The sequence below is a fragment of the Chaetodon auriga genome, chromosome 22, assembly GCF_051107435.1.
Source record: "Chaetodon auriga isolate fChaAug3 chromosome 22, fChaAug3.hap1, whole genome shotgun sequence".
Taxonomy (NCBI): domain Eukaryota; kingdom Metazoa; phylum Chordata; class Actinopteri; order Chaetodontiformes; family Chaetodontidae; genus Chaetodon; species Chaetodon auriga.
Window position 1 is genome coordinate 11,002,084 of NC_135095.1, and position 22,026 is coordinate 11,024,109.

General features: G+C 44.8%; 3 protein-coding genes across 6 annotated transcripts in view; 2 read left to right on the forward strand and 1 right to left on the reverse strand.

The window, feature by feature from the left end:
- The window catches only part of LOC143314924 (uncharacterized), a 34,135-nt gene extending 26,826 nt beyond the window's left edge, over positions 1–7,309 (forward strand). The window contains exons 7-9 of the mRNA XM_076722264.1: positions 1,545–1,715; positions 1,813–1,921; positions 2,819–7,309. Coding sequence (XP_076578379.1) covers positions 1,545–1,715; positions 1,813–1,921; positions 2,819–4,636 — 2,098 coding nt within the window. The 3' untranslated portion in view covers positions 4,637–7,309. The remainder of the gene's footprint in view (positions 1–1,544; positions 1,716–1,812; positions 1,922–2,818) is intronic.
- Positions 7,310–9,603: 2,294 nt separating this feature from the next.
- Positions 9,604–11,962, reverse strand: LOC143314646 (transmembrane protein 60-like). The gene is made up of 3 exons (XM_076721688.1): positions 11,807–11,962; positions 11,370–11,499; positions 9,604–11,061 (listed from the first exon to the last, which is right to left on the reverse strand). The coding sequence occupies exons 2-3, from the start codon at positions 11,451–11,453 to the stop codon at positions 10,744–10,746; spliced, it is 402 nt and encodes a 133-aa protein (XP_076577803.1). The 5' UTR covers positions 11,454–11,499; positions 11,807–11,962; the 3' UTR covers positions 9,604–10,743.
- A 159-nt stretch (positions 11,963–12,121) lies between these two features.
- LOC143314760 (protein PHTF2) overlaps positions 12,122–22,026 on the forward strand; it is a 39,814-nt gene continuing 29,909 nt past the window's right edge. For 2 of the 4 annotated variants that reach the window (XM_076721889.1, XM_076721891.1), the window contains exons 1-2: positions 12,156–12,485; positions 16,611–16,670. The gene's annotated coding sequence lies outside the window, so the exon portion shown is untranslated. Of the gene's footprint in view, positions 12,486–16,610; positions 16,671–22,026 lie in introns of all 4 variants that reach the window. The other 2 variants (XM_076721890.1, XM_076721888.1) reach the window with 2 other exon arrangements.

The following is a 22,026-nucleotide window of genomic DNA, read 5'->3' on the forward strand; positions in this document are numbered from 1 at the left end:
GTGTGTGTGTGTGTGTGTGTGTGTGTGTGTGTGTGTGTGTTTTCATTTCCCCCTACTCTCTGTACTATTTTCCTCTGCTTCTTTCTTCCTCTTCCACCAGCTCCTGCTTCTCTCCTCTTATCTCTGAATGAATGAATGCACAATTAAGTGTTGAGCACGAGCAGTCTCGCTGCCATTCTGTCTGTGTATGTGTGCATGTGTGTGTGTCTGTTACGCTCTCGAAGGAATCTCTCACAGACTCTGTGTGTGTGTGTGTGTGTGTGTGTGTGTGTGTGTGTGTGTGTGTGTGTGTGTGTGTGTGTGTGTGTTTATACTCTTGTTTGAATCTGACTGCAGCTCCAGTGTGAGTCACTGATCCAGTAGTGAGCTGACTGCAGTACTTCTATTGTTTGGCAGCATGGCTTCATGCACGCAGACTGAGAAGCTGAGCGGTTGTACCTGTTAACTCCATTTTTACTTTCCATTAGTTAAAATGCAACTATATTTCTTTTACACAAAGGTTTCCAAGAGGATAATACTGCTGTAGAATTTTTTTGTTCTCCTTTTCCTGTTCGCATTGAATTTAAATAGACGCCATATTGATCATGCAGTGAAAGTCATTTTTGCCAAGAGCAAACATGGAAAAAAAAAAAAAAGATTTGCATGGGAGAAAAAGATATTGGATGTAAAGGTAGAAAAAGCTCTGGTGTGATTGTCATATCTGCAGACAGTAACTCTGGCTTGTGTGCTGTGAAACATTTAGTCAGGATTACTGAATATACATTGATGTGTGTTTTCATCCTCTACATCACAGCTGCTCCAGGGCTGCAGCTAACGTTTACATACATCATCTATTTATTTTTTTTTTACACTAATCATTTATAGTGTGAGATATAAGTGTGAGAAAAAAGATACCTGTTGGATTTTCCCAGAACTTCAGTTTGCATTTTTGGTCAGAAAACATAAATAGATTCACTAGATTCAAAATGTGAATTCTTGCTGATTTTCTATCTTATTAAAGTGAATATCTTTGAGTTTTGCCATATTAATTGGGCCAAAAAATACATTTGAATATGCCAACTCGGGCCTTGGGAAATTACTTATTTTTTGCTGAAATGTAAAGACAGAACCATTAATGAGTCATAATAATTAGTAAGAATCACCTTTAGTTGCAGCTCTACTCAAAAAGCTCCAACACTTCCTGAACACAAGAAAAATGCTTTATTATATTCAGACTGATGCAGGTTTTCATCCTTTTTGCTCCACATGTCACACCGTGGCGTCTGGATTACATCAATGTCAACCAAGATTACAACAACACCAGCAGATAAAGCCGCTCTGGTACTTTTATTTTACCACAGCAGACAGGAAACAAAGCAATAAACAAAGCTGGGAAGTAGTGAGCTGCCCACTCGCCTGTAGACATTTTCCTTCTTTATTTAGACAGCAGGACAGCGGAGACGGGGGAGAAATCTCTTTGTGGATCTGCGTGGACACATCTTGTGTGTCTTTCTGCTTTTCGCTCCACTGTTTCTGAAGCTGTTTTCATTTCTGCCATGTTGTAGCTCCACCAATGAGGTGAAGAACCTGCTGCAGTCACTGCCCAGGACCAGCGAGCCCAGAGAGATGCTGTTTGAGGATCGGACTCGGGCCCACGCTGACCACATCGGTCAGGGCTTTGAACGTCAAACCACAGCAGCCGTGGGGGTGCTGAAGGCTGTACGGTCCGGAGGAAGGTAGGCAGCGAAGCGTCGTGTGATGTCTTTAGAAGCAGCATACGCTTACCAACAGATATCCTGTAACCTCTCTCACTCCGTCCTCCCTCGCTTTCAGCTCGGAGCCTCCGCGTGTAACCAAAGACGTCGTGTGTTTCCATGCTGGTGATTTCCCTCATGTAGTTCAGAGGCTGCAGTTGGACCTACACGAACCTCCACTATCTCAGGTTTTACATCACGCACACACATGCAGAAAGCACAGCTCACACCTCATTTTTACTATGTATGACTTCCTCTACAGTGTTACATTAATGTAACACTTACTCTCTAACACTGGGTAGGGTGTTAGAGAGTGTTATCACCTCTGGCACAGACAGTTAAAATCATCTGATGTTGGGATGCTGCCACCTGGTGGAGGAAAGGTTGAACTGCAGCACATTAGAGAACTCTGTCTAGTTTACTTACAGCCAGGCATCTCTCCAAAGTAAAATGTTTAAAAATAAAATGTTTTTAAGTACACACATTCTACTTTAATACTTTCAGTACTCAGTGCTGGTGATCGTTGGTAGTAAAGACAATTTCAGAAATGGTGATACACGCACCCAGACTGTTCTCTTCTGTTCTTGTTAAAATCATTTTGATGTGATTTGTTTAAGCCGTGAAGCTCTTCTATGTTGAGTTAAAGAGACTTTTTATAGTGTGGAGAATGTACCAGCACAAAAATAGCCACAGAGCAGCTCTCTCTGCCCTGGAAACGATCAAAAGGAATTTCCTAAAACCTTCAGATTACAACACATTAACTTTTACAAAAAGGCCTTTTTGGCCATCCTAACTTCTTTCCTACAAAGTTACTGTTAGTAATAAATAGATCAATGTAAGATCCCTGATGCTAGTTAGCATTTGTCTGGTAATATTATGATATCTGCATTTCATATTGTGTCATTTTACTTCAAAATAAGATTAACTGCATGTGAAATGGAGCCTTTTGGCTTTCAGGTAGGGATTCAGGGTTTTTATGTTTCTTTATGAAAAGAAGAATATAAAAAGAGAAAAGAGGTTTGATTTTGGGATCAACCTGCTCATATCCTTCATCTAAATCCTCCTCCCCTCCTCTGTCTCTGCAGTGTGTGCAATGGGTGGATGATGCCAAACTAAACCAGCTGCGCCGTGAGGGTATCCGCTACGCTCGCATCCGCCTCTGCCACGATGACATCTACTTCATCCCTCGCAACGTGGTCCACCAGTTCAAGACCGTGTCGTCTGTCTGCAGCCTGGCATGGCACGTCCGCTTAAAACAGTACCACCACGGAGAGGGCGAGGAAGAGGAAGAGGAAGAGGAGGACGAGAAGGTGAAGGTTGAGTTGAAGGAGAAGGAAACAGTGAAGGAAAAAGAGGAGGAGGAGAGGAGGAGAGAAAAGAAGGGTGAGAAAGGAGTGAAGGAGAGGGTAAAGGTGGAGGACGAGGAGGTTGACATGGCAGGAAACAGGACGTTGCCAGCTGTCAAAAATGAGGAACAACATCCACCTCTGTCGTCTCCGCCTGCTCCTTCAGTGGACTCGAACGTGAGCAGTGTTATAGACAAAGAGCAGGAGAGGGAAGAAGATGGAGAGAAACCCAAACAGCAGACTTCACCTCCTGCAAAGATGAAAGCAGAACCTCCAGCGCCTCCTCTCTGCCAGAGTAAATCCCCTTCGCCTCTTCCTCCGGCCTCCCAGCCTCCTCATCAGGACACGAAACCCAAAGCGGCGTCATCAAAGCACCTTCATCATCACCACCATTACCATCATTCAGACAGCAGAACGACGTCTTCCAGTTCGTGTTCCTCCTCTTCGTCTCCTAAGTCACCCATCTCAAAGTCTTCCTCATCTTCATCGCCTTCAGCTGTGACTCCTCTGCACTCCTCTCATGCTGCTAGCTGTCCGTCCTCTGTTTCTTCTCCGTCTCCTGTCCTGTCCACATCTTCCTCCGCCTCAGCCTCCACTACATCTTCCCTCACCAGCTCCAAACCTGCAGTGTCCACACTCCCTCCTCCTGCCATGTCTTCGACGTCCCAGCTGCCTTCCTCCTCAAAGTTAGACCAGCCGAAGAAGGACAAAGACTCGCCTCGCCTAAAGACAGATGTCCCCTCAGACGCTCGGACATGGCCGCTATCCGAGGCCCGGGCGTCACGCGGCCCGCCTGCTGCGGATGCACAAACACGCACCTCACAGGTTGACACACGGACACATGTGGGAGCTCGAGCGCCGACAGACTCGCGGACGCTCCAGGAGAAATGGACTCGCGGTGTGGACTCCGGGACGTCTGTGGATCCACAGATGCATCCGCCGCCGGACGCCGGGCGGCAAGGGATTTACATGCAGCAATACGCGCCCCAGCACCTCCCACCTCCTCACCTCCCTCACGTGCTTCCCCCGTCTTTCCCCCCTCTGCTGCCACACTCCCATCTTCCTCACAGGCCTCAAGTCCTCCCACCAAGTCCCTGTCTGCCTGCCCAAACTCTGAACTCCTTCCTCAGCCAGAAAGCGCCCCCCCATTCGGTCCACATAAGCCAGCTCCACCTGCACCCACCGCACCAACCGAACATCACCACGCAGTCTCAGCCGTATTACCAGCCGCCCCGAATCGCCTGCCCGTCTCAACCACACACTCCCCCCAGCAGCTCCCAGTCCCTCCCCCCTCACCTGTCTCACCATCAGCAGTACATCGCCCCGCACGCCAAAACCTTCTTCCCCCCTCAGCATCCCCACTTCCCCTCTCACCACTTCCTCCCTCCTCAGTCCTTCCTCGCTCAACCACCCAGTTCCTACCCCCAATACCAAACCTCAGCGCCGCCTTTCCCCCACCCCCCGCCTCCTCCTTGCTCCTCGCCGCCTCCCCCTCCTCCATCTCTACCACCGCCCCCTCCCCCAACGCATGAAGAGGAGCGAAAACAGATTTTATAGTAGTTTTTGTACATAGGATGCTGTTTTTAAAGGACTGTATATGTACACGGTTTTATTTTGGTTGTGTTGTTGTAAAGCGATGTAAAAAGGAAAGGCGGAGGAAGCCGGTGGAGCGTATCCGTTTGAACACAGTAGTTTAAAGCAGAGTTGGACTTTATTTATCCCAGACCTCTTGACTGGACTCTTTCAGATTGTACTGATGCTTTGGTTGTGCTTGGGTTCAGACATATTGACGATTGATTATTGTTTTTGTTTTGTTTTGGTTCAGCTTTGACTTTAAAAAGATGTTATTCAGCGTCAAAGGTTTGAACGAGCTCCGGAGTCTGAGAAAACTGCTGTCTGGTTGTGCTTTTTTGAAGTGAGCATAACCCTCAAATGTCAGAGTATCTGTGAGCCATCAGACGTAGGAAGGAGACTTTGTGTCATATATTTATATGAAAAAGGTCGATGACCTTTTTGTGAAACTTGCAGCTAATGCTTCCATTTTTCGTGGCTTTTAACTCGAGTGTATTTCTTTGTGCCCAAGACTGTTTCTGGAATAATGATGGTTGAAATCGTGATATTATACAATACGCAATTGCGTTGATGTAATATTTCCTCCACTATATTGTATCGATACATCTCAATCAGTACAGTATATCGCAGTACTTTTCCCTAATATTGTATTTTGAGCAATAATGCTCTGCAATAATCTGCTGCATTTAAATACAAATGCATTTCCCCATTGATCATACGGTGACAGAAGTATCAGTATTTTTATCCTGATTGATAAAAAGTCCATTGAATCATGTTCACTGAGGGTGCTTACATGTAATTAGCAGGTATCTTAAGTGATTTTTCTAAACAGTTCCAGTGTTTTATTTTACAAGAAGGATATTAGTACCACTAAATAAGGAAACGCCCATGTTCTAAATCAGTATAGGAAACTACAGTATACAGCAAAGAGAGTCCAAATTTAAGGAATAGTTTGAAATTGGGGAAATGGGTCTATTTGCAGCCTTGTCGAGAGTCACTCTCATGTCACACAGACATGAGAATAGCAACGATAAGGATCTTTCCCCAAAATGTCAAACTATCCCGTTAAAGTTTTGCTCTTCGCTTGTAGCCCTCAGCAGCAGTGGCAGAGCTCTGAGTGTAATTCTGCTGTGTTTTTCAGTGTCTGTTGGCTGTGTAACAGGGGCTCCTAATTTTGGAAACCAAGCACTTGCTGGTCAGCCAAGGAAGAATTCGACCCAGCCAAGGCCCCTACACGGATCCTTTCAGAGTCTCAGGAAAAAAAAATGTTCAGGACACATCCACAGATATATTGGTCTCCTAAAAAGAACAAAAACCTGATATCTTAGTTACCTCCTAATACCTGCTTCACTGATTTTAGTGGACTGTGAAGACTTTCAGGTTCAGGGTAATTGAAATATTCTTCAGTCCGTAACGTTGTATTAGAGCTCACTAAGATCTCACAGCATCTGGATAAGAAGTATAGCAATATCATACAGATGTTGGAGGTCAGCACTTCCCAAACGTGACTCATTACCGCACTTTGTAACAATATATATATATACCAACCGCTGTTTAAATACAGCTGATATTATTGGAGATGCTTTACGAATCCCAGATTATGTCAGATTATTCATAATTTCAGGTTCTTCCAAGACTATTACAGGAGTCATTCAGGCCTCAAGCGAAGGTACACTGTCGAGAGTTCATTCCCAAAGTACTATTTATCTCTTTACCTGAAGTCCAGCTTCTCTACAGTGTGGAGCGTCCTGTTTCTTAACGTGTTTTATTTATCGAGCAGGGACTGGAGTGACCTCTTGTGTTTTAAAAGTACAATAAATTATGAACTATGAAGACTATATGTATGTTTTTTCCAAATGGTGAATATCTGATTTTGGAGTCAAACTCTCCTTGTCTCAGTGCTCGTCCCACAAGCGTGGAAGATCGATGTCTTGATTTCACTATCGATATTGGAGTACAGCCCACATGCTAATGTAGCCCACGACGTTTCCCCAGTGCCTGTCCTTAACTGTGAACTACTAAATGGTCCAGAGCCATGCAGGGAAGCAGTTCTGTCCTTTCATGGGCATTTTCAGGAGTCTCAGTTTTTGAGATTCTTCCTGGAAAATGCTAGCAAAGCCTTAAATTGGGATCTCAAGCTGCTGAATATCTGCGGCGCGAGCTGGTATGAGTCAAACTTTGTGGCTCAGAGCAGGCTTGTGTTCTTCATGCCAGCCTGAGACATATTTGAAAATTAAACGTAAAACCTTCCAGACAGAACTCTTCACTCTGTGGCTTTGGGGAGAGGGAGGTGATAATTAAGCACTTGATGCCAGTTGCAAGGCACTCTGCAGCTCTTTTTATGCTTTTGGGTTTCAGATGTTACAAAACGAGAAAAAAAAAAACTGACAGGAACTTCTATATTTTTTGTACAAATGTGACAAAATTATGGTTGAAAACAAAACAAGTCTTCAGGGGCTGGCTTTGTTTTCACAGAGTTTATTTATCTCAAGGTTTTGGTCTGTTTTTTTTTTTTTTTTCTATTTTGTTTCTGTGATTTTTAACTGTCAGCACTGTAGTGTACATAAGAAGTTTTGTAAAGAGGAAAAACTTGTAGTGTGGTTTCTACTTCAAATATGAGCCTAGCTAATAAAAGGTTCAGTGTATGGAAAATCCTGAGTTGATGCGTCCTGGTCTGGTGGTTTAAACAATGGAAAAACTTTGAAGAATTGAGAAATGTATTAATATGTGTGTCTTATTGAATTTATTTTCTACATCTGGGGAAGGAAATATTTGAGGTGTGGGGATGGTTTATGGGATTTTTGACAACTAGGAGCTCTATGGAGTTTTCATGAGTGGATCCCTGTTTGTGAGCATGAGAGCATCAGCTTCACGCTCCGCTGATCAACAGTTGGTGGCAATAACATGCCAACAGATGCAGTGAAGAAGAAGACTGCAGCCAGAGAACGTGACTGCAAACAATGCAGGATTTCAAATACTGTAAAGATTGACGTCAGACTTCAGGAACACACAGCGTGTTATGGCGAGAAACGCTGCCTGCTGCGGCCAAAATGAGGCTCTGAAAGATGCTTTAAAGCTGCAGAGCTGAGCAGACCTGCACCATCAAATGATAATTCTCTATGACTGCAAAGAGCCGCTTTCATAGAGTCATCATGCGAGCTGTTGTTAATATGAAACATTGCTTTAAGGTGTAAGATGTTAATGCCAGAAGTGTGCATTCACCATTTGGCACCAGCCTCTATGTTAGGAAATATGTTCGGTTAAAGACCAAAAAAACTATACCTCCACCTCTGTCTCTGATGTATACCTGCCTTTGTTTCCTCTCCCTGTGTCGCTCTTATGCAAGCCACCCACTCACTGCAGTCTGCAGCAATGAGCTCAGCAGTTTTCACCAGGCGAGATCTGAGCAGACAGCTCAAACACGCCACAGCGCAGCAGCCCCGTAATTCAGGGCCGCTGTTCATCAGGTCAAACGCACCTCACAACAGCCTTTTCCCTCTCTTTTCATCCTTCCGTGCACAGCAGGAACGCCAGAGGAGCTCAGCTGACCTTCACAGTGAGTGGGAGTGAGGCAGGAAGCCGGAGCGGAGACAAAGAAAGGGTTTTGGAAGAAATACTCAGAAAAACCTCACTGTACTGCGTGAGTGTGTTCTCACACACACACACACACACACACTGAACGGTCTTGTCTCAAGGTCGATGTTCCATAATAACACTAATGTAGAAACGGCGCTCATCATTAGTTAAGCTGTGAAATTAATGTAGGTTTTACGACTTTTCCTGCCCCTGAAACACCGGCCAGATGATCACTGTTCCATGTTTCACTCCCAGAGGTGGCAGCAGTAGCCTATTCAGATAAGTTAAAGTACATTAAAATCCTAATTAAGTAGAATTACACAAGTGTAATCAGCAAAATGTACCAGAGGTAACAAAAGTACTTGTTCTGCCTCTGATATTATAGTATTAGATTGTTAATAAAGATGCATCAATGTGCGCTCTGAGCAGCATTTTCATAGTTTGGAACTAGTTTTACGACTTCTATTCACTTGTACATACAATTAGGTTCAACCTGCAGTCTGCTCTTTCCAAAAATGCACTTGAATAAATACACTTACTTACTTTCCCTGCTGCATATGACTGGATTTTGCTGGACGAGTGCCAGCTGAAGTAATTTACAGTCACAGCCAGAGTGTGTTGAGGAATTCCACGCATGCCTGAATGCTCAGTTAGCCGTAGCACTGCAAGCTCACTGTTATTCCACATTGCTTTGTTTAATAACAAACTTGCTTTTATTTCCTCTCTTTTCCTGCAGAGCAACCAGCTCATTTAACTCTGCTGCTACACCCACCCTGTTTCAGTCCTGTTCCTGCACAGAGGACACTCGCCTCTGTCCCTCTGATGACGGCCAGCGTTAAAGGTTTGGGTCTGAGTCAAGCCGTTTCCACTGTAGAAGCTGGCCGCAGGCTGCTCGACGCCTCCTGGCAGAGAGTCCACTATTGTGCCTTTGTGAATCATTTCTGTCCATACTTTGAGTTCCTCACGTCAGGACAGTGTCAGGACAGCTGGAGCTCTGTGGACACAAAGACTGTAAACTGGAAACATTAATCTCACACCGTTAAATATCTGAACATTCAAATTCTGTTAAGTCTTAAAAGAAAATGCCACAATATTTTAAATCTAACGTAGACAGAAAAGACAAAGACCTCTGTGTTAGAGGAAGTGAAGTGTCTCTAAAAGGGCACACACACACACACACACACTGCTGTTGGCTCTGTGGTGGCTTCACAGTTCAATTCGGGTCATGTCCCGGCAGGATTTTCCTCCAAACCACAAAACTTTGTTTCTTGTAGTCTGTAACTATTGTGATCTTGGCAACACTTGAGAGTGAATTTCCATCATTATCACTGCTGCTTGTGCAACGACTTTAGCATCAGAACGACTGAGACAAACAGTTTAATGTACAGAAACCATTTATTTTTTTACAACACATGCATGAGTTATCAAACACTTTTGATCTCAAAACACTGATTCCTTCTCATTTCTACGTAGTGCAAAATAATGCAATGAATGTATTCGAAACACTAATGGCACAAAACAAACGTCACTCATGCACAGTGTCAGCCGTACCACAAAGCTAGAAATATGGAACAAGGACGCAGCTCGAAAACTGCCGGAAGCGAGTACTCCAATCAGCTCACGTTTACGCCCGAAAAATGAATTAAGAGTTTCCATATTTATCTGAACGTGAATCACTTTGGTCACCGAGTGTGATTCGTGTCTTGGACCTTTGTACCTCATGACAGCTTACAGAGCACATGATCATTTACATAGTACAAAAGAAACCTTGTACAGTGCAGAGGAGGTGGCCTGTAGTTTAAGTTTTAAGTTACCCCCCATGTTGTTTGCATGCAGGCAAATCCAAGCTGTTGTCATAACTTGTGAAATAACATTCGGCCAGCTCCTCTCCACAGCTCAGGAATGAACAGAAAAGGTGCCACACAACATTTAGAGCATGTGTAAGGAAATGTACACTCTGATTCTGGTACCGAGAGCTGACAGTTGATGCTCTGCAGCTCAAATAAAGGAAGTGGAGTCACTGAACGCCACTCAGTTCCTCCAGTTCTTTAGAGAAGCAGCTGTGCTAGGTTTTTAAATACAGTGAAAATAAACACGAGAATACTGAACATCTTGAGTTCAAAACAAAAGCAAACATTAGAGGACCTTAATGCTTCTTCCAGTGCAGGCTTCACAGTAGTCTTATACAGTACAGTTGATCCCCTTATAGCACTTTTATTGTAGAGAAAATAGAGCCATTTTTGAGCTTTACTGATCATCTTAAATGAATGGATTGTGACGGATTTAACAGCAGCTGTTGAAGCCCTTACAGCACACTCCACTGAGGTCTGACCACGTGATGATTTTTATTTTCACACAAAGTCTCTCATTCTTAAGATGAATACCAATGTCTGAGGCGAGGATTGGATTCCTCCCTCAGCCTTGAGAAACATAATCGGGCTAAAACGTACAAAACAAAAGCTTCAATCTCACAAAATTGTCCTCAGCAATTCTGGTGTAGTGATTGAACCGCACGTCTAGGCCTCTCTCCTCTCAGGGAAGATATTCAGCCCCAGCTCCACCAGCGCGCCCAGTAACATGGTCCACAGTGGTATGCACACAAACGTCAGCTTCACGTCGGCCAGCTTCTCCAGCTTGGCGCACAACGTCAGGCAGAAGCCCAGCTTGAGCAGCATGGCTGTCAGGTACCAGGCACGCAGGCGCAGGTCCGGGGAGCCATTGCGCGGGTCGTAGCCAGGCTTGCAGCGGCCTGCCATCTTGATGGCAAGCATGAGGATGAGGATGCCATCAAAGACCCAGACCGGGAGGAAGATGAGGAACCAGTTCCACTGCACCTGGAGGAAGGAGAGGGAGAAGGTGATTGCTTTTATCAACTGTTTCTGTCAGTGTGGTGGGTCATTTTCTAGGTTTGTGTGAGAAGATAATGATGAACTTTATGAATTCAGAGAGTAAAGTGGGACTGATCACAGTAAAGACACTCATTATTTGCAGTGAATTGACTATTAAGCTATCTCGATTGAGTTGAACCTCCTGAAGAAATAATTTTAACTGATAATGTCAGCTGATGAGATGCAGGAGCTGAGAGAAAGGTGAGGGCTTTAACAGAACAGACTGACAGGCATTAAAAGAGAAAAACATTCACCTTCCCGTCCAGTTTGAGTACGAGCATAATGAGGAAGACCAGGGTGAACACCCAGGTCAACAGAACCCTCTGAGCCAGAGACATCTCACTGACTGCAGACAGATCAGAGGAGGAAACCTGCAAACAGACGCTGGACAGAAGAGGTAAGAGACAGTCAGACACTCACAATCACGATCAATGGACTATTTTAGCTTGAAAAGCGACATGATAGAACACACAGCAACGCTAAAATAGCTGCCGATGGCACTTAAAAACGTGCTATTGTTAACTACATCAAACATCATGTGGCTGCAAATAGCAGGAGTCAGTTTTAAATGAAGTTTTTTCCCCCATTCATCGTCAGTTAGCTTGTGTTACAATGACAGCTAGCTTTTACAGCCCAATAGCATTTAGCTAACCGGTTGGTGTTTTCATTTCAAGGCAAAAGTCCGACCTACTTCACTGTATTTCTAAGTCGGTGGTCTGCATGTTCGTCTCCCCTTCTGGCGCGCACCAAAATTCATACCGTTTCTTGAAGTATTTCAAATAATTATCAACAGACGTGTCCGTTATCGATAACAGACGGAGCGTTGTCAGGTCCGTTATCTCTATTTGTCCCGCCCATCATGGAAACCCATTGGTCCTGGTTAGGCTCCGTCTAACCGTAAAGTTTTTGCAAAAGCGCAAACTCGTTGTAGGCTCTTTCTGTGCTTTCGGGTTACGTCCACTAGAGGTAAGTAAAGTTCTTTCTATTCCTCCCGACGCCAGTGTTTATACAACACGTACCTTGCCACAGCATAAAAGTGCGACATTTTGCTGTCTCATGTTTTTGTGCTTTTCGGTTAATTTGTTGACTGGAATGATATGAAAGCCCGCTGTCCTTTTCCTTTCCTCTTTACTAACCGCCAGCGAGGTTTATCGGCTTACAAAAGTCATGGCGCGTTTATACGGGGCTTTACGGGCAGAGGGCTGAAGTAGTATTTTTACAGTGAAAGGGAAAAGCTACTGCTTGAAACATCGTTTAGCAGACACTCAGCATCTCTCTCAGACAGTGGACGAGTTTGGTTAGCCCAGTGCGGCGTATATCACGTTTGGAAAGCGCATTTCGGCTGTGTGCGGGGACTCGCTGTTACGGAGGTAAGCCCGAGCGTCTGCACGGTGTGTTTGGACAGCGGTTGTCAGGATTTGAGCATTAGGGTCAGCTGTGGTGGCTCTTTGTGCCCGCCGGTAGCTTAGCTAACTATGTAGCATGATATGAGCTAGCAGCAGCAGGAGGAGGAGGAGGACAGACCGTGTGAACTGAACCGTGAAGACTGTCTGAAAACGCCGTGGCTGCATCTACATGGAGGCTAGCTAGGAGGCTTTTCACTGTTTCACAGAGCTGCACAGGTCCGACCATTTATGGAGTGAAAACACGCACAGCAGCTTTAAGTATAGACCGCTTTGCTGTAGTGCAGTTGGCGACTGTATCGACTCACTTGACTCTGATGCACTTTAAGCCGTTGTATTATACTTACTATACCCCCACTCTTCTGCTGCCGTTTCTCATTTTAAACGGTTTAATCCTTCCACTTCTACCAGAGCTCTAATTAACCATTTAAGCCAACAGGGCTGCAGCTAGTTATTGTTTTCAACGTCGATTAATCGACTAGTTTTGTGGTCTATAAGAAGTCAGAAAATTGTGTAAAACATCCCAAAGCTCAAAATGGTTTCCTCAAATGTCCTGATATTCAATTTGCTGTCATAGAGGAGTGAAGAAACCAGAGAATATTCACATTTACGAAGCTGGAGGTTCTTCAAAAAAATACTCAAATCGATTAATTGATTATTAAAACAGCTAAAAGGGCCAGAGGTGCCATCTTTTCGAGATCGTGACTTTTGTTAAGCCTGTCATGTACAAACTACACTGATCACGAAACAGAGCATTTCCTGGGTTTCTTCTCTGAGGTGCTTGTCCTTAGAGTGTGGAGCGTCTTTTTCAGATTGCTTGCTTTCCCACACACCTGTGTCAGGCTCCAGGTGGTGTACCACCTTGGCTAGACAGCTACCTAAAGGAAAGCCTGCATGACAGATAAATCTGCCGATCGATTATTTGCTCGACTCGTAAATTGTCAGGAAGTGGAGAAAAATGCAGAGGGTGGTGCTGAAGTTTTAACTTCAGAGTCATATAAGATCAAGCAATCTTTGCATTTTAAAGCCTGGAAGCGAAGCTCGCCTCCACCGTGTTTCCATCACATTTTTTGCCATGCTGTACTCGTGTCACTCCACTTCGGCTGAACCTTGTGCTCTGCTCTCGCCGAATACGCGTCAGTCTCTCATTCTGCTGTGTAACCAGCGTGGGGTCTCTCTACCTATCTTGTGTCCCTGAAGTTGAAACTGTTGCAGGCTTCAGCAGGCGGTCAGGCACCTGGTTTGGCAGGTTGTCTGATTATCCAACGTGGTTTGCCTTCCAGCCAGCTTGGCTGTTCCAGGGTCTGACTAACGCTGTCATCACACACCCAGATTTTCCACTGCAATCATACTGTGACCCCTAAGTTAACCTTCCTCACCACTGTGAGAGTCCTGTATGAATTTTTACCGTTAGTTTATAGCCAGGACAGTCAAATAAACCTCAGCATGCATTTTTTTTGTTTGTTTATGAAATATGGATATCCTATGAAGCAGAATATGCCCATAAAGGCTGTAGAAGCGGAACAGATGAGACTTTATTTGAGTAAATGACAGATCCTGACACCAGGAGAAACGACCAGCTGCAGCGTCGTCTACAGCTGCAGCTGAGAGACACCAGTGTGTTTGGACTGTAGCCAATGATTTACTATGTCTGTTTCACCTGCAGGTAGTCAAGTATGCTGTCAGACATGTATGGCAGCACTGCCTAACGTGGCGTTTACTGTTTCTAAAACTCAAACACATGGGCTATCACTGCTGTGGTAAATCTCTACTTCCATTCAAATCACAGTCACAGTTTTGCATCTCAGGCAACATGGTGACGCTTTCGTTCAGAGGAACTTTTAACACATGCTGCAGTAGTTTGCAGCCGTGCCAGCGAATGTAAGAACTACAGGCTGACGCTTCAGATAAAGGATATTGTTAAAATATGGTTTTCAGTCTGGTGTAAGAAACCCTGAGGTGCCCTTGAGCAAGGCACTTTAATGTAGCACAGTGGCAAACCACTGCTTGCACTCAGCAGAAGTCTGCACACAGGCCCTGTGTTTGTTAGTTGTTGACAGATGGGAGGCGAGCTATGAAATCACTGTTGCTGCGTCTTGAACGTTGACAGGCGTCGCATTACACCCAGCTGGCTCCTCCCCGGGGACTCTCTGAACACACACCTGCATGCACACACACCTGAACAGACACACCTTGTGGATGGGACTGAACAGCGTGCGAGTCATTTGAGACACTGATTGATTGATCAGTTGTCAGTTAGGCCAGTAGTACTTGTTAGTCAAGCAGAAGTTCTGCAGCGTTTTGACCCGATTGTTAGTCAGCGCTGTGCAGTTGTGTGTGTTTTTATTTGTGTGTACATGCATTTGCATACAGTGAATTGCAGTGGTTGAGTGACTGCCTGATTGAGCGTCTCAGTGTGTGTAATTGTAGCATCCACACACCCAGACTGCTGTCTATTGTCTGACGGTGCCCTCCTTTGTACCATTTGTTCAGTCTTTCTCTCTTTTTACATATTCTCTCTCTCCGTCTGTCCGTCTCTTTGAGGAGCGCTCAGACGACGCTGTGTGCATCGTGCAGCTTGAATCTGCCTGCAGAGCTGGTTACATCATCAGCTGCAATACAGTTACATCACACACACGACCGCCGTGTCTTCTCATGAGTGGCCTGCAGCGTGGTCATATATTTCGTTGCAAGAGAGCCGTTGCAGTATTGAGCGCGAGCAGAAAGGTCAAAGAGAAAGGTCAAGTGGCTGTGCAGTCACAGGAGAAGTGCCTTGTTATGAGCTCAGCTGTGTTGCGGTGGAATGACAGGTTCTGTTAATGATAACATGGGAATTGTATGGTAGGATGAGCCATTGCTGCTCAGGTACTAAGTCTGTAAAAGCAAGTGTTACACTTGGGATGGGAAGTCGTTCTGACTGCTTCATACAGACATAGGCCTTTTTAGCAGGAGGCATTCTGACGTGTCACAGTAGGAAAAAGCACAGATGTGAATAATAAAAGTAGCGATGGCTATATGCCATGTAGCTGCTTCAGTTTCAGAGTCCTGGTACTGCGGTACATGCTGGCTCACTGGGACACATGAGCAGAACACAGTCATGGTTAATGTAATCAGTAACACCTGTGCTTTTCCTGCTATGACTGATGTGAAAAAGACCCATCGAGACACTTCAAGAGAGAGATAGGTCAGACGGCTGTGAGGTGCCTTGGACAGATTTCACTTTTTCCTAATGCAGGTGTTTTGAGTTATTTTGGCTGATTAGGTGCAGTCTGCAGATGCCCACACAGCCTGCAGAGGAGGTCTGATCAGCCATGGGTGTTTACAGCCTTTAATCTTGGTTTGGGTGATTTCCACTCTAATCAAGGCCATGTTAAGTGTTTTTAAGGCCAGAGTGATGGTGCACTTGTATGGAAATGTTGTTTTCTTTTATTAATTCTGTGAAAACTTGCCAAGCATTAACACATCAGAGGTGGGCGATATGCAACGGTTTTGCTAAATCTCTACCCATGGCCACATTTCTACCATCGCATGGCATATAGCGACACATCGCCCAACCCTGTAACACAGCGATGTGACGAGAGGTCATGTTGAGTGACTTTGCCCTGAGGGACAGTGACTTTGAGTCTCAGGTTACCTGCCTTGTTAGCCTGTCATTATCAGAAATACTGTTCTGCAGGATAATTGGTGGTGACAAAGAAGACATGTTGGGAGTGATTATGATGATTAAAGAGAAAGATGATGATGGTGGTCGGCCACCTGACTTTCCAGAAGAGCTACATTGTTGAAGAACCTTGACTGTTGGGATCCTTTCTGCCTGATGTTATTCATTACTGTTTTTGACAATTCATTCACAATTCATTCACACAGTGTGTGTGTTTTTGAAGCTCAGGAAGAGACACGCTGTTTTTAAGCCTCTTTATGGACACACATCATGCAGACACCAGCCAAAGCCCAAATCAGACACTGCACACACACAAGCGCTCGTGCACACACACACACACACACACACACACACACACACACACACACACACACACACACGCTGCTTGCTTTGAATCTTGACCGTCTCTCTCTTTTTGTCCAAATGTGCAGCTCCCGTCCTAATTTGGCTGTGAGGACGAAACACCAGTCAGCTGCACGGCCCAACTAGAGGTGAGTGCAGTCTGTGTGTGTGTTTGTGTGTTTTTGTGTGTGTGCGCTCATTGTGTGTTTACCAGTGTGCACCACCCCCCACACCCCCCGCAACTCAACATATTTTGTTTTTGTTAGAACACTGCATGCTTCAACAACCCCTGTTCTGTTGCTGCGAGGGTGTCAGCTGTCCACACACACACACACACACACACACACACACACACACACACACACACACACACACACACACACACACACACCAGTGACCCTGCTCAGGCAGCTACAGTAGTTCATGAGTACCATTCATTATGTCTGCAAGAGAAAAGGCAAAACACGAGAATGTGAAAAAATAAAAAAGGACATACTTTCCTCTGAGGAGAGGGCTTTTTAGTGTGTGTGTGTGTGTGTGTGTGTGTGTGTGTGTGTGTGTGTGTGTGTGTGTGTGTGTGTGTTTGTGTGTGTGTGTGTGTTTGTGTGTGCATGCTTTTTATGACTCAGTTCTTTCAGTTCACCTCTGGTTACTGGTTTCCTATCCAATGAATGCCTCCATGTTATCAGCTTGTCCACCAGTGTGTTGTGTTTTCACACATTTGACTAAACTGCCTCATGTGAGACACAAATATTACGAAGAATATTAAGCTTTGGAACAGACTAGAAAGATCTTTACCTGAGATGTTTTGCATGGATGTCCCAGATTAGGGTTTTTCAAAACCGGTTAGTGTGATATTTATGGTGCTCAATGCAAATTGTTCCTTATGAGTCAAAGACCTCTGTGTGTACAGTTATGTGTAATCACTGTTATCTATTGAGGAAGGCACGTTTAGAGGCTGTGTGATGCAGGTGAGCTTGGATACAAGGTTGCTTTCAGGTTTTGTTGTTCATTACATGATGATGATTTTTAGTGAAACATCCGTCATTTTTAATGAGATGATTAGAAAACATCTGAGGTGTTCTTTTGGAAGTTGTGTTTTATTTGCTGAGATGAATTTCACCGCATTTTAACCCCAAACTGGTCCAGCTAATTTCAGAATCCAAGCTTTTGCTTGCGTGTTTGTCATTTCTCAGTTCATGGACGTCACAGCTGATTAATAACCGAAATGATCAATGATCCGGCTGATGCTTGTCAAAATATTTTCTTCCAGTTTGGAGTAGTTCCACAGTCTGATTTCCCTCACTTCTGTGTTTCACCATTACCATTACATGTCTGGTGTCTCTGTTAGTTCATGGGGGCTTTGTGTGTTGCTATATGATCAAGCCCTGTGTAGGTCAAGCATTGGTGTTACTTGAGATTGTCAGGGATTCACCCAACATGATGGAAAACCTGATCCCCCCATGTCACACACTCTCAGAATCCCCCTGACACCTTCGACCCTTCATCATCGATTGGGCAGCGTCGTATTTCCCGCGGGCGTCCGACACACACGCTTACTTAAAAACACACACGTGCCCCCTCGGCTCAGCTTAGAGATGTAACCTGCGCCCGTCATGAAATATAGAGCAGCCGGAGAGAGAGGGAGCGGCTAGTGTTACACATCACGAGTTCTCATGAAGGAGGTCTCCTCATGTGCCCACAGGAGCGTTACACTGATAGGAAACCAGCAGTCCTGAGCTCAGAGAGCTGGAGTTCTCTGTAATTTGTCCATCTAAAAACCAGCGCCGAAACCATTGTTTCACGCTCAGTTTCCATCTAAACTTGCCCGACCGCCACTCTCTGCTTTCTCAGGCCATAATTAGCGGCTTGGTTTTCTCGCACCATGGATGAGGTGAACTTGTTTAAAAAGCCGTCTGTGGATCTCCTTTGTTGCGTCGGTGATGGTTTTTCTGTTGGCCCTGGCAGCCCCGAAAGTCGCCCACCTGTGAGCTGTGAGTGGAGGCTTTCCGCTGAGCCTCCCGGCCTTCCACGAGGCCTGTCACATGAAGCCTCCCTCCATCTTGAATTTAAAACCTGACGTGACTCATTTCAGTTTATCCAGCTTGTAAAACCTCCGATGCTGCCGCACTCTACGTATACAGTTACACATCACAAGGTTTAGGAAACATACACTGCGCTGGCTGACCTTAATGTGTTTCTCCTCTGCTCTGCTGGACTTAAGTTACTTGATTTCCCACAGGAAATTGTCTAGTGCAGGTGGCAAGCGCCCTCATCTCATGTAGGATTTGGGTCAGATCTGTAGTTGTCCCTCTTCTGTGTTCATTTCTGATTACATATGAGTTCATGTTTACACCTACTCCTCAGAACCCCAGTGTGTTTATTCTACATGTATCACTGAAAGGTTAATCTGTTAGCACGATCCTCAGCCTGGACTGCAGGCTGTGTTTACAGAGAGCAGAGAGGAGAAGCCTGGTTTGCACAGGTTGTATGTATAGCATGAGGAGCGGGGTTTGGGTTCAGAGGGTTAAGTGCTTTCATGTGAATGTGTAGTGAGCTCAATCAGTCGCCCACTGAGCTGAAACAGTCGCTTCAGTCATTAAACGCGCACCCTTTCCTGTGTGATGTGGCACAAACAATCACTTTTAATCCAGGATGAACTGATTAGATTTTTAATGGTCAAAGGTCAAGGTCACCGTGATCTCAACTGGTGACTTGACTGGTTGATGGAGGCGTACAACCACAAGGTTAAGATCAGGCTTTGTCAGTTAGATTATCTCAGTTGAACATCTGGTAAATTCTGCTTTTCTAATAAAGAAGAGAGGAGATAAAAGAGTCACCGAGAGATTTGATAGAGTCACAGCTCCATGAGTGAGCTACTTTAACAACTTGGAACTGAGTGCAGAGTGTAACAGGTTATTGGAAACCAGCCGCGGTCATTTGCAATAATGTGAGACATTACGAATGGAAAGAGGTGTGTGTGTGTGTGTGTGTGTGTGTGTGTGTGTGTGTGTGTGTGTGTGTGTTCATCTCAGAGAGGAGCTATTAAGAGTCAGATTGAAAAAGTCAGAGGGTGGCAGGTTGCATAACCAATTAAATTAAATGTTATGAGAGCCATTAAAAACATTCTCCTCACACACACACACACAACTTCCACATACACACTAATTTTCTATTAGACACACTCATGAACGCACACATACTCGCCACACCCTCACTCTCAGCACTCATTTAGCTGTGGTAATTGTGTGTGTGTGTGTGTTTTCTGGAAGGCGCTGATGGACTGAGAGGTTCAGATGCTTTTTCACTGACTGCGCAGACGCAGACGCACATCGACGGTAAAATGTTGAAAATGACACTGGATTCCTCATTGACGTGTGCGTGTTTGTGTGCGTGCGTACGATTTCTTTACTGGACTGTGTCATCGTCTGTGTTGCTGTTGGCTGTGATGGAGTCTGCTGAAATACTGACTGCTGCTGTTTACACAGTAAGATTTACTGGGACACTTTGAACCCAGTTTGGGTGAATGGTGGCACCAGCCCTGGGTCAATATAGCACCCACACAGGACTGGGTAAAACTCTGACCATGGGTGTGAAAACCATTAGGTGACCAGTCACAATAACGTGTTGGGTTTATAAATCAAACCAAAAAGGGTGGTTACTTTTTAAATGTCATTTAGGGTCATCTTTTGACCCAGTGTGTGTTACTTTTGGATTTCCATTGGGTTATTGACCCATACGAATACATGATTACTTTGACCTCGTTCACATTTTGATTAATAGCAAAAAATAATTGAACAGTAGGAGTGAGAGGGGCCTCAGCTGCACATGGCACAAACAGTGTGTGATGATATGATGGAAACCAGCTTTGAGGCACACAATAGTACAGTCTGTAATAAAACTAATTTAACATCGTCAAAAGACATTTGAGGTTTTCACTGGGAAACCCCTCAGATGGTTAAACTCTGGTTTCATCTCAGTTCTCTCTTATTATCTCTTACAAATCGAACAGGGAGATCACATGGAAACTCCACCAGTGGAATGTAACTAAGTACATTTACTCACTTACTATGCTGCTGTATGCTTCTACTTCACGACATCTCAGAGGAAAATATTGTACTTTTCACTCCACTACATTTGTCTGACAGCTTTAGTTACTGGTTAATTTACAGATTTACAGAGTCTCTACTTATACTTTTTAAGTGAAGGATCTGAATATGTCCTGGAAGTCACACACACACTCAATCACACACACACACTCAAACACAATGCACTGACAACTCCACCTTCCTCTGCTGCTAACACTCATTCATATCAGCATTTGTACAGTAGCTGCAGGAGACATATGGGTAATTACACCAACCATTTCCTGCTCACACAAAGACACACATGCACGTACGCACACACACACAGAGTCACAGGCACAAAAAGCCCTCTTATAAACTGTGGCCTACATAATACACACTGTCTTAGTTGACCACTCTCTCTCTCTTTCTCTTTCTGGCCCAGTTCAGACAGACCACTGGTCAGGCAGACTTGGCACTGGTCTGTGTGTGTGTGTGTGTGTGTGTGTGTGTGTGTGTGTGTGTGTGTGTGTGTGTGTGTGTGTGTGTGTCTTTGTGTGTGCGCTACTGTGTGGTTGTTACTGAGGTTGTTAAATTCTTTGAGAGCTTTGTAATGGGGTGCATTTGTGAATGGCGCTTCTTGTTGACATGAGTTGTACCCGGAGTTAGCGGTGCGAAAATGAGTGGAATCAACTGAGGACAAACACATGACGGCCTCTTAAAATATATGATAGTGGGTTAGAAATGCAGACTCAAATAAAGCAGGTTCACAGGAAAACACACTCCCTCAGCTGTTTTCTTCTCAAGGTCTGTGAATCCTGTGACCAGAATATACATACACCCTGTGTGTGTGTATGTGTGTGTTGTCTAGGCTCTGTTCTCGCAAACCACGGTGTATTTTGGGAACACTGTGAACGTGTGGTTTCGGAAAAAAGCATGTAAGGAAAGATCTCCCAGCCTATTTCGTCTTGTTATGTTTTCCAGCATAAATAATAACCCAGCAGTTTACAGCTAATCCTGCCTATGAAGCCGTATTAGGCAATAGTATGCGTCTGTGTGTGTGTTTTTGTCTGATAATGTGTGTGAATCAGTGCTGGCATCACACCGAGCTATGATGGATGGATTTTGGGGCTTTGAGCAGGGAGGATCTGCCTGTTTTTCTTATCTCTGGATGGGGAGGGTTTGCCAGAGAGTCGGGGAGTTAACAACAGGAGACGTTGCTGTTTGTGGTTGAGCTCCACTAATGACGGGGTGTCAGTCTCATAGGTTTGTCTGTCTGGATAAAGGTCTGTTTTCATTCTGTCCTCGACATGCTCGCCATTGTTGTTCTGCAGTTGTGCAATCTGACACTTTGCTCGCAGTTGTTCGCAGTTGTTGCTGTACAGTAATTGAACGCCAAGCCATCTTGATTGTGCTCTTAACACTGATGTTGGTCTGATCT

Coding starts and splice junctions, on each gene's coding strand:
- LOC143314646 (XM_076721688.1), bottom strand. CDS start 11,453: ATGTCTCTGGCTCAGAGGGTTCTGTTGACCTGGGTGTTCACCCTGGTC. Junction 11,062..11,369: donor TACTCAAACTGGACGGGAAG/GTGAATGTTTTT, acceptor TCCTTCCTCCAG/GTGCAGTGGAACTGGTTCCT.